General features: G+C 34.1%; 1 protein-coding gene across 2 annotated transcripts in view; it reads right to left on the reverse strand.

Moving 5' to 3' along the window:
- The window catches only part of LOC136833712 (paired box protein Pax-6-like), a 199,394-nt gene that overhangs the window by 74,458 nt on the left and 112,022 nt on the right, over positions 1 to 12,914 (reverse strand). For both annotated transcript variants that reach the window (XM_067095917.1, XM_067095918.1), the window contains exons 4-5: positions 5,898 to 6,063; positions 2,692 to 2,872 (exon numbers count right to left, since the gene is read on the reverse strand). In XM_067095917.1, the coding sequence (XP_066952018.1) occupies positions 2,692 to 2,872; positions 5,898 to 6,063 (347 nt within the window). The remainder of the gene's footprint in view (positions 1 to 2,691; positions 2,873 to 5,897; positions 6,064 to 12,914) is intronic.

Raw genomic sequence — 12,914 nt, forward strand, 5'->3', positions numbered from 1 at the left:
TATATATATAATAGTATATATATATTATACAGTATATAAATATATAAATAATTATATATATATACATATCTATATATGTATATATTATATATATATATATATATATATTTATGTATATCATATATATATATATATATACATATTTATATATATATATATATAAGTATATATATACATATATATATATATTTATATATATATATATATATTTAAATATAAATATTAATTAAATACAAATCGTGGTACCTTCATTCCGAAAGCTCTGTCACACAACCTACTCAGCAACAGAAAGGTACACAAGTAAATCACAGTCTCACTGTAGATCGTCAAAAGAAAAAAAGAAATGAAGAAAAGAATAAAAAATGAAAACAAAAAAAATCAAACCGAAATATGCCACCGGTTAACGAAGTGTGTTGTATAATCTTACATAACAACCATCCTTTTAACAATGGTGGCCCTGGTAAGGTTTCGGCGGGGCTATCGCGTTACACAGGGAAGAGAAATGCTTAAATAGTCTCTCCACTCGAGAGAAATAGTTCACTACGAGAGTCAGGGCGGCTGGAAACGTGAGAGCATCGAACTTCTTGGTTAATACGTCGGCGTAAAACTAGTAATGTCAGGTGGCAATTAAAAGTGAAGACATGATATTAAGTGAACAGTTCCTTTATCATTTATTTCCACGTATGTTTGCTTATATGTATGAATGCAAAATAGGAAAACTGATTGGCCAGTTTATTAAGTACACATTACATTAAGTGGCGTTTTTAGAATAAATAAACGAAGTTTAGTAGATAGTCCTGAAATCATTTACTGAATGTATATATGTATGTATGTTTCAATTCAAACAATGTATGTAGTATGTATGTACTTTCACACACACGCACACATATATATATAGTATATATATATACTATATATATACATATATATATATATATATATATATATATATATATATATATATACTCATATATATATATATATATATATATATATATATATATATATATATATATATATATATATATATATATATATATATATATATATATATATATATAATATTTAACACTGAACACCCACCATACAGGAATGCATATTTTCTCCAATAAATTTATTGAGAGCATCAACTAATTACTTATTGTACCGAGAATGAACGAGTATTGAGAGATTCTAATTTCTGAAGTCACATACTAAAAGTAAGAAGAGTGGGTTCTTTTAACAAGTATTTAATGTACCTTATTCAGCATAAAAGGTTTGATTTAAATGTGTTTCTAACTGTTTAATAGCCTATAATTATAACTGAAACCTTGATTTTTCTGTAAAAAAACGTTACTTTCATGATTTTTTTGTCCAAAATGTTACATTAATAATTAGGTGAAAATGTAACACACAGGTTCATACCATTAAGTTATGAGAAACTGTGTATGGTTCTCATTCTTCCGCAGTTAAGAAACGAATGTATAGTTGTGTATGGGTTACAGCCTCATCTTCAGTGCTTTGATAAATGATGTCACCTAACATAGAAACTTCCTCGAGGAAAGATTTAACTAAAAAAATACGTATTATTGATAGCTCTGTTACATAGCACTTAAGTGCAAGGACATGATTGTGTGGCCAACTTGCCATTCCTATAATTCAGCTCTGTTTTTTATTGCAACTGTAGGATTTTCTTGCAGTTCCACCTTCAGATCCTTGTATTTCATTTTATTGATTTTTTGGACCTCTTTACCTTGCTGTCCAACCACTCTAACTCCCCTTTTCATTGTCTTGAGCGCCGAATAGCCAAAAGTGCCACGGTGTTTGGCTTGAGAGCTTAAATTTCATAAACCAGTCGGTTTTATTCTGTACTGAGGACAAGATGGATATCACCTCTTGTCAATACGATATGGGGAGATTGCTCGGAATTGCACCCACAAAAAAAGAATGATTTATAAACTGACGGTGAAGAGAATGCTCGGAGTTGAACCCACACACAAAAAAAGAGACTATAAGTAATTTTACAAGCTGATGATATGAATAGATTGCCCAGAATTTCATTTACACACAAAAAATAAGAGACAAAGCAATTTTATAAGTTGACGTTATTAGGAGATTGCTCGGAATCCACACAAAAAAAAGAGACAGTAATTGTACAGGATTAGGGTATGAGGAATTTGCTCGGAATTGCACCCACACAAAAAAAGAAACAACGTAATTTTACGAGCTGACGATATGAGGGGATTGCTCAGAAACTCATCATCACGAAAAAGAGACAAGATAATTTTACAAGGTGAAGCTATGGGGAGATTGCTCGGAAGTTCACCCACACAAAAAAAAAGAGACAAGATAATTTTACAAGATGAGGACATTGGGAAATTGCCCGGAATTTCACCCACACAAGGAAAGAGACAAGGTAGTTTTACGAGCTGACGGTATGAAGAGATTGCTCGGAATTTCACCTACACACACACACACACACACAAATAAAACAAGGAGACTGGGTAATTTTGCAAGCTGACGATGAGATTGCTTGGAATTGTACCCACAAACACACAAAAGAGACAAAGTAAATTCACAAGTTGACGATATGAGGAGATTACTCGGAATTGCACCCAGGCACAAAAAACAAAAGACGAGCAATTTTACCAGCCGACGTCGACAGCGCAAAACCACAAAATGTTAGTTTTAACGGAGACGACTCGTACTTACGCTTGGAATATTGTCCGAAGAGCAGACGCCTTCGGAGAGCAGTCGGTCTCTGATCTCCCAGGCGAAGATGGAAGGACATTCCCTCTTGAACTGAGAGATCTTGGCTACGACCTCCGCCGTTGCGACGCGGGGTTTGGATCCCCCAATTGCTCTGGGACGGATCGAACCCGTTTCGTAGTATCTGGAATTCCAACAATGGGAAAAAAAAAAAAAATTAAATTCTTCAAAAACAAAAGCAGGTTCTACGAGCGTAAAAGGTAAAAGCAATATTATAAACAAACATTTAATTACGTATTTCAAATAAGATTAGTTATATTCCATGAATAATTAATTCTAAAAGTACATAATAAATATGGCTTAAAAATCAAGCCTTTGTGTTTTATTTTTTGGTTTTAACACCCTACTGGTCATTTCTTTCTACAAAACAAAAATTCTACATTACCAATGATCATTGACCAGTATTTTTCCAGTTTTACATAAATACATAAAGCGTATTGATAAGGCAAGATTCAATTTTTCGCAAACAAATGCTTTGTACCCAGCTTTCTCTGCATTATATGATCTCGAATTTTTATGCCATCAAAAGGCAGAAAAAGTATGTTGTTTTGTATACTTTGCAGTAGTTACAAGCCAACTCGATTTTTTGTTCTGCGTAAAAAAATGCACATACAAGAGTCATTATAACTGAGAATATTCGTGGTGATTTTAGTTAAATTGTGATGCACTTCATATTTATATCAAACCGAATGATTAATTTCTCAGCTTAAAATGGTCGAATTGCAAAGGAAAATTCTTTTTGACATCTAAACAGAATGGTTTTATCGGGATTCAACATTATTTTGAATGTTTATTGCATTCTCATTTATTGTTTTTTTCTCATGCATAATTTAGGTTGAAAATCTGCTAATCTTATTTTCAACAAAAGAAAAATCTTTTTCCAGCATATATCAATTTCTATTGAGGTTTATGCAACCTAATTAACAACACTGTATACTTGAAGTTCTTCAGTCTTACAAAGGTAATCGAAAAGTATTATCATATGCAATTAATTAACCTGTATGAACTAACATCTTCAAGATTCCCCATAGCCTTATCAGTTGTTGTTTGGAGGTAGAAGCATTACATTTAGTAACATAACATATTGGATTTAAAAACAAAACAAAGCAAACAACCTGAGTCATTTTGAAGGTAAACAGATTTGAAGAGTAGAAATGCCATCAGCTTTTGTCAGTTAATTTTACGACAACTAATCCTAAACAAAATATATAATCTGGCAAACTTCAAGAAGCATTTATGTATGAACAGTGTTTCATTATATAAAAATAAACTTCAAAAACAGCTTTCATCTTTTTGGGGTTCACTTATTCTGTTAGATCTCTTACAAGAAAGATATAACCACAACCTTCAGTAACCCAATTTGCCTTCTAAATCTGAGACAATAAGTCGACCTTATATTGAAACTCACATCTCAAACGCAACAGTGCAGCCATATTTGAAGAACAACCTTACCGTGAATATCCTTTTGAACTTCTGTTTTATTCTTCCACACGTTTGTAAATCTAAGGATTTCGATGCTGCAAAGGGTTAACTTTCAAAGGATGCGATTTATGGTCTTGCCAAAATAAATTCCATCAATTTACTCGCCGCGTATCTTTCAAAATCTTTAACAAAAACCTACATGCATATTTACTTGGCTTGAAATATGATTTTTCTTCGGTTTCCGATGCCATGTTAGAAATGAATACCTTATTTAGAAAGTCAAACCACATATAAATGATGAACATCTTGAACTAATCTCGCGCAACTGAGGGCAATATGATGGCATCTTCACCTTCTGAATTAAATTCAGTAAGAATCGAAACCTAGTCTTATAAAAAGTCGAGAGATTTCCCTAAAATTTCTCCAATTTTTCAAATGCCGTACCTCGAAGATAATATTATCTCTCCGTTGCTTTACTGCCTAAGATTATAATAAACTTCTTGAATACACGATAAGAAGTAACCAAGATTACACGCCTATAAATTTTCTTTCAATTTAATATAAACACTATCTTTATAAATCAATTTTCTTAGTCACTTAGGAAGGAATTACAGTTTTATAAGGAATAAATGCCAATTCACATCTGAATTAATGTTCAGCTTATGAAAGAGTATGCCTCCTCATAATATTAGGGATAGTTATGGTAGCCTTTAAAAGATTGCTAGGACAATCTCCCGTGAAGGTTTACTAGCTCACTAGCCCTTACAAGGTAATGTCTTCAATCATGGAATATATACAAGGAACATGTAAACATATATACATGTATTTATATCTGTTTATATGCAGTGCACAAATGCATAACCATAATTCGGTTAACATATAAGAATTTACAGTGCTAAGATCCAATTGAAATTCAACAGAATCGTGAAAATAACCCCCACCCCCTCCCCAAATGAGATATGATGGATCTGAATGTTTCTTACGTGTTGTTTCTATTTTTCCTTTTTAATTTTTAAGATTTTCTCCAATTAGAAGTTACTCAGACCCGTCTGAAAGCAAGTCTGACGATTTGAAAACAACTAGAAATTGTTATTGCTGATTTTTACTGACTGAATTTACTTTTACTTTGACCCTGAAATAAGACCCAAGAGGGGAGTAATATTTTTATAAGATAGTACTTAGCGTTAAGTGACGTAGATAATAAGAAGAGTTAATCGATAATATTAATAAAAAACTATTATAGTATGAAGTACAGCGTTCCACTTTCATAAACAGTTACATTTACTATCTGAGACATGTAACTGCCTATGAAACCATCGACATCTATATTAGAGGTCAGGGCAGAGGACGCGGGTAACTTCCTCATAGTTCTTTCTCTACATGACTTAAAATTCGAGAGAGAGAGAGAATCTGTCCATAAAGTTTAAGTGTATAAGTTTTGGATATAACTAACGGTGCGTTGCCCTAGTGTTAAAGCTAGTATTTACGTAAATCTTCATGAAATAATTGTCGACTATTCACAAAGAACAGAGAAAAATATTTTCATGTTGTGGCCAAAGTACGGATATTTGGAGTATTGTGAATGCTCTCAATGCTCTCTAGAGCCCATCTCATTTCAATCATTTTAATCTAGGTTTAAAAATTGAAACTTCTCATCTTAACCTTCGAGATTAAAGAAAGTAGTCAAGATCTTCACTCATTTTGATAACCCGTTCCCCACCACTCACCTGCCCAGTATTTTGGAGACGCAGCCGTTAGAGACCTGTAGAATCCTGGAGATGTCGCAAGGCCTGGCCCCCGAGTGTGCCAACTCGATGATCTTCTGCCTCGTGGTATCGGGCAGGGGGCGCCCAGACACGAAAACGCCTCCGAGTTGGTTCACCCCGCTGTGACCTGGAGTGTCAAAGAAGAAGAAGAATAAATAAAAAAAATACTCTTCGTTACGAGTAGTCAAAGAAGAAAAGGAATAGATAAACAAAACAAAAAAAAATACTTTTCGTTATCAGTAGTTAAAGAAGTAGAATGAATTTACAAAAAATACTTTTCGTTACGAGTGGTTCAAAAAGAAGAACACTAAAAAATAAAAAAGGCTTTTCGTTACGAGTGGTTCAAAAAGAAGGAGAAGAAGAAGAAGAAAAGACTTTTCGTTACGGGAGGTACAAAAAGAAAAAGAATAAAAATTAAAAAAAGACTTTTCGTTACGAGTGGTTCAAAAAGAAGAAGAATGAAAAACAAAAAAATACTTTTCGCTACGAGTGGTTCAAAAAGAAGAATAATAAATAAAAAAAAATACTCTTCGTTACAAGTGATTAAAGAAGAAGAATAAATTTACAAAAAATAATTTTCGTTGCGATTGGCTCAAAATGAAGAAGAATAAATAAATAAAAAAATACTCTTCGTTACGAGTAGTTAAAGATGAAGAATAAATTTGCCAAAATACTTTTCGTTAAGAGTAATTCAAAAAGAAGAATAAACAAAAATGCTTTTCCCTACGAGTAGTCACAGGAGAAGAAGAATAAATAAAAAAAAAGCCCTCGTTTCGAGGAGTCAAAGAAGAAGAAGAATAAATAAAAAAATACTCTATATTATGAGTAGACAAAGAAGAACAATAAATTGAAAAAATGCTCTTCGTTACGAGTGGTCAAAGAAGAAGAATAAATAAAAAAACACTACTCTTCGTTACGAGTGATTAAAGAAGAAGAAGAATAAATAAACAAAAAGGTGCCCTTTGTTACGAGTAGCTTGGCTGTGAAAATAAGAACAAAAATGTACATCAGAATCAGTGGTCAATAAAAAATTAAACATACAAATAAAAGTTAGTGCACTGGGTTTCTTGGCTTTTGAAGATACCGTAAAAACACACACATAAAGGCATCAGCCATACATTTGGTACATTTGGTTGGTTATAAATTCCAACTGAAAAAGTTTAGCTATTTGGATTCGTATCACTGACGTAATTAATAGACGCCACTTAATGAGGGCAATGATCTTGTCATTGTTAATGGTGATGCCTTTCTCATTCATTCAGAGTTCCATTAAATAACATGACGTAGTGAGACACACGGAATCCTAATCAGCACATGCTCATGTATCACTCACTGAAAGTGATACATTGCCTACTGAATTGATAAGTGCGATTCAGACGACACTTTAAATCTGAGAAGAAACAGGAGGGCAGAAAATAGAGATATGGATCTAAAACCTCAATGAAAAAGGAAACATGGTCTTTAACAGTAAATTAAGTAAACTTTAAAGAACGTTACGCGTGTCCAGTAACAACAGGTCGCATTTAATGCTCTTTTGAGGCAGGACAATAATTTCCCTCCCATAGTGGCATCTGCAGTTTCGTCATACAAGACACATCACATCAGCCGTAACACGCGGTTGGCGATCATTTCCACCGGCGACCCAAGATTCCTTTTCATCTATTAAATCCTTCAGATGTCCTCAAGTTTAATTGCAACAGCAGAGAAAAAACAATGGAAGAACCCCGGTAACTGATTCGACACTGTTTAACGAAGATAATTTGCTCAAAGGGCTACTTATTAAAGATTTCTTTGCGATGTAAATAGTAGGACTCTTAAGGGAAAAATTGAAGGGAAAGTTTTTATGAATAGATTAATAAAATTCGTCCTCCATAGTCTTCCATAACAACCATATAAATATAAATAAATATATATATTATATATAATATATATATATATATATATATATATATATATATATATATATATATATATATATATATATATATATATATATATATATATATATAAATAATTTAAATAAAAGCAGTCACCTCATTTTCAATCGTTAATTCAAAAGGCTTTGAAGACTACAGTAAGCTGCTGTAGCTCCTTTCGAGTTTTCCGCTGAAAAATATGCGTGAATACATTCCTGTTCTTCAGTGAGAATTATCGCATTCAAATTGGGGAACAAATAGGGCGGTAGAGAATCCCCCATTATGGAAGCATAGTTATGAAGAACTTCATCAGCTCATTTGAAATTTGAGGCCGTCACTTTCGCGGTGAAGACAGACACTTAAATTATCGATTTCTTTATACTTTTGGAAACGATTTCCGATGGAAGCCTAGAAAACTGAGATGGGAAAATGTCTCCTTACCAACGCTAAGACTAGACTTAGGTCAGAGGGGCAATAAGTTCAGTGTTTTATCCCCTACGCAATAATGGAGAGAAAAAAAAATTGGTCACAGGTAATCCTTATTCATGCCTGTGCTGAAGTAGACCAATTCTCACTCTGGTTAAGCGATTATTGAAGGTGAACAGTATATATATATATATATATATATATATATATATATATATATATATATATATATATATATATATATATATATATAAAGAGAGAAAGAGTCGTGCATGTGTGCTTGCTTAGCTAATTTCCAATCAAAATTCACGTCTAACTCGTTTTTGTGAGCTGAATCCATTTGCTCCGAAAAAAAATATTGCGTTAGAAATTAAATAAAGCACTGACGTTACACGAACAAGTGGTAAGATTTAGCTTTATTGTTAAAAATAACATGGCACGAAAAGAATAATGCGGTGTATATTGTTGGAAACCATGAGACAATCACCCATCTGCCATCAGCAGCAAACCACTGACAACTGCAATTTTTTCCTTGTTTTGGTAGATAGAAATAAAGTCATTATGATTCCTTTCTTACAGAACACCTTATAGCAGTGTATTTCTGGTAGATGAAATGCCATTCCATTAATCTAAAACCTTTGTTTGGACTGACATCTCCAATTACTACTGTCTATGTTTATCATTTTTGGCTAGTGATGGGAACCCTTTAACCTTATCTACCCTGCCGATGGTAATTGTCCTTTCGACGGGAGACTTTGGTTCTTTCAAAATCTCTCTAACTCTAATTTTGGATGGAATAAGTCATATTTGCGCTACTGTGTGAAAGAAGAGGCTAAACGTTAAATGACATTTTGATAAGCCGTAAAAAATGTGAAGCAAAGTCATTTCGAAATCATGTCTCTGAAAATGATCGTCATGATTTCTTATCGTTAATAGCCATTCCTGATACGGGACAAACAATTTGGAAATAGGCCCACAGGCATTACTAGGGGGTGTTCGCAGCATCCCTTCGGCCCCTAGCTGCACCCTTTTTCTTATCCTTTTACTTCACCTCCATTCCCTATTCCTTTCTTCAAGCTTGTTCTCCAACCTCTCTAACCATTACTCCTTAGCGCAACTATGGGGTTTTATCCCAGTTCCACCTTTAAATCCTTGTATTTCATCTCCTTTACTTTCTGGATTTCTTTATCTTGCTGTCCAACCACTCTAACTCCCTCTTTGCACTATCTACGGCGATAATGCCCCAGTTCTTGGTGTGACAGCCTAAATTTCATAAAATCAAATCAATTTGGGCATAGTTTAGTTTCCTGTTCTTTCCTTTTATCTGCAATGATGTCTGTAACCAAAACAGCACACTATACCATGGAATAGAAAAAAAAAATGCTGACGAAAGTGAACGATGGAATACAATATCATAAAACTATGCAAGGAGAAAAGGTCCTCTTTTCATTAAGTCATTTGGTTTCATTCAGCCCTTTCCTCAGTCGAATTCAATCAGTCCCTGGAAATATCAGATGGAAAGACTTGTAAAAATACTAGCAAGTTGTGCAAGCCAAACGTAACACCCATCCCTCTTCCCCACAGTTACATTCCATTACAAAATATGCTGCTTACAGTAATGTGAGATTATTGCAGAATTATATATTATGGTCATTCTGTCAAAATCGCTTTCACCTCCTTACAACAAACAAACCATGTCCCTAAAAGATAATAATAATAATAATAATAATAATAATAATAATAATAATAATAATAATAATAATAATAATAATAATAATAATAATAATTATTATTATTATTATTATTATTATTATTTCAAAATATAAAAACTGAAGTATATCTTTCTATCCTTACGAAGGACGCGAGGGTAGCTAAGGGATCAAGATGTAAGGCCTCTTCACGGTCGCCCCGGAAGTCCATCATTAATGATCTCATTGTAATTTGGCCTTTAGGATTATAATATTCCTAATCTCTGCTCACTTCCCCCACACTCCTATTGTAATCCCACTCTCAAGAAAGAGGACAGAACCCCGCCCCCTTCCCCCCCTCATCCCTTCAACAGAAGTTCTCTCTCATGGCCGGCTAAAGAAGTGCTGGTGTGTCTCGAACTGCACTTCACGGCGTTTCGAGGGGGGGAAGGGGAGCTGGGGGAAGGTTGGAGAGGAAGGAAAAACCTCCTTGGAAAATGCCCTTCCCAAAGCCTAAACCTCTAAAGGCTCTAACTCACTAACTATTACCCACAATCCTCTCCTATCGTGGGGACCTTAAATGTGGCTCTCAAGGCTAAGCCTTGTACCTGCTGCCCTTCGGGCGTTCTCGAGCGTGTGTGTGGTGTGTGTGTGTGTGTGCACGTGCATGTTTGGCGTGTGTGGGCGCGGGCAGGTGTCTGGTAGTTATCGTACATTAGAATATTAAAGATAATCCCGATACACATAAGATCGTAATTTTATCTTCCACTTGAGAAAAGATCCATCCCTTCTATTGTATCTTCAATTCACAGTGGTAAGTTTAACATATATACTACTATACTGATATATATGTATATATAACTGCAAAACTATATATATATATATTTAATATAATATATACAGTAAATATTGCTGTTCGCCCTTGATGTATTTATGAGTAATGAATCAGATGAAGATTTTTCATCACCAAATATAACGATACATACAGCGTCCCCATTAGGTATTTTTCCATGTATTATGCTACGTGGTCTTTATGTGTTGACAAAAATTTCAGACCGGGGGCATCAGTGCTACCTGTTTTGATGGTCAAGATTAAACTATGGGGAGAGCAGACGTTTTTCCTTTTCACAATCCTTTTTGTCTATGTTACTAAGTAAGTTTAATCCCCAGAACTTCGATTGATTGATCTAACCTTTGTATATCTGGATTCATCCTTCGTCAAAGTGCTTTATCTTTCAATACTTTATCTTCCACTTTATTTCAGTTTCCCTTGTTTCATTCTCCAGCCACCATTTTACGGTAGATGCTTTTGCGAAGTCTAGGTCGCCAAATTATTATATTGTCTAAGCTTCATCCAAATTATTCCAGTAAGACTAAGGGTTAGAGGTAAGCAAAGTATAATTCTTTATGCATGCTTTGCGTCTCGAATCCATTGTTTGGAAGAGCCGCTGGGATTTTGTATTTAATACCATCTTAACAGGTAGAGATTTTTCTGCGTCAAGTAGTTGGCGGCGTTTATCATATAGTCTTTATTCCTTGAGATATTCTCTGTTAAGGTTAATTACCCGTAACTGGCGATTGGTTAATATAAACAACTGTCTTTGAGGTTAATTCGTATATGACGGGTTATACGTGTGTCCTTAGCATGCAGGGCCGTGTAAAAATTATGTAAATCAAGTAATAAACTGATCAGCCAAGACATAATAATATATATATATATATATATATATATATATATATATATATATATATATATATATATATATATATATATATATATATATATATATATAGTTATGATTCAAGTATCAAGAATGGTTACGTTAAATGTGAAAGGCACATAAATTGGTCGTTCCAATTTTCTTCCCCCAACTGTAAAATGTCATTACCTAAACTTGCCATAAACGAGCGAGGAAGGAGAGGGGAAAATATTTCATTCAAGATTAAATTACAAAACTGATTTTTCCCCGAGAGAGGCGAACACGTAGCCTTTTTTCAGTTTATCAAGATCAGTTTCTTTTTCTTCTTTTTGTTCTTCTTTGTTTCGTGTTTTTTGTAGTCACTTGCATATCGGTCATTGTCTTGTTTGGAATTGGCATTGGCACTGAGAATTTAATTCCCTGAATGCAGTAAATGCGCATCGCATTCTATAAATAGGATTTAAAAACTAAGAACTCATGGGAATCGAACACCTGACTCGTGGTTTGAAATATAAAATTTAAAAAAAAGTAATTTTCTCTAAGGCAATAACTTGTGACTCCCGTAACGTAAGTCACTCTTCCTGTCATCTGCAAACTTGTACGTAAGCACACACACAAACGAGCAGACGCGCAAACACATGCTCGGACATTAAATCTGGAAAAAAAAGTCTTAAAACCCAATGTTACGGAACAGACATTAACTTTTGGCTTTGGAAAGAATCTCTTTCTGACGAGCGATAATATCCGATCGTATTGAAACAGATGCCATGATTCGAGTCCTGTGACACTCATATTGCTAATCAAATCAGTTTCAAGCTTTAATATAACTTAAGTATGTATAACCTACAGGCACTTAAACTTGTAAGTACAAATCAACTGCTTCAACTCCTTTTATTAGCCAGGGCAGCGTTTTACGTATCAGTAATTTGACTCTTACTGCAATAACAATGCTCGCAAAGGTTACTTGAAGAGATATTTTCAAGCCTACATGGAAGGACGTTGAATATATTTGTGTGTTTCCAGTAAATATCCAAAAAAGATCAGACACTTGCGTTGTTCTTTTGCAGTATCAATTTTTATTCATGGCGACTTTGACATAGCGGTTCAGATTTGCTCAAAAAGATTCGAGAGCTTCCCCTCCCTAAAACACAGGTGCCTGAAACAGAAGGCTGGAGAAACATCTGCCTTTTATGCGATGCGCGATATACATGTCCCTCACAGGCGCACATGTTACTTGTTCCTTTAAGC

This window comes from Macrobrachium rosenbergii, chromosome 52 (assembly GCF_040412425.1).
Source record: "Macrobrachium rosenbergii isolate ZJJX-2024 chromosome 52, ASM4041242v1, whole genome shotgun sequence".
Classification (NCBI taxonomy): domain Eukaryota; kingdom Metazoa; phylum Arthropoda; class Malacostraca; order Decapoda; family Palaemonidae; genus Macrobrachium; species Macrobrachium rosenbergii.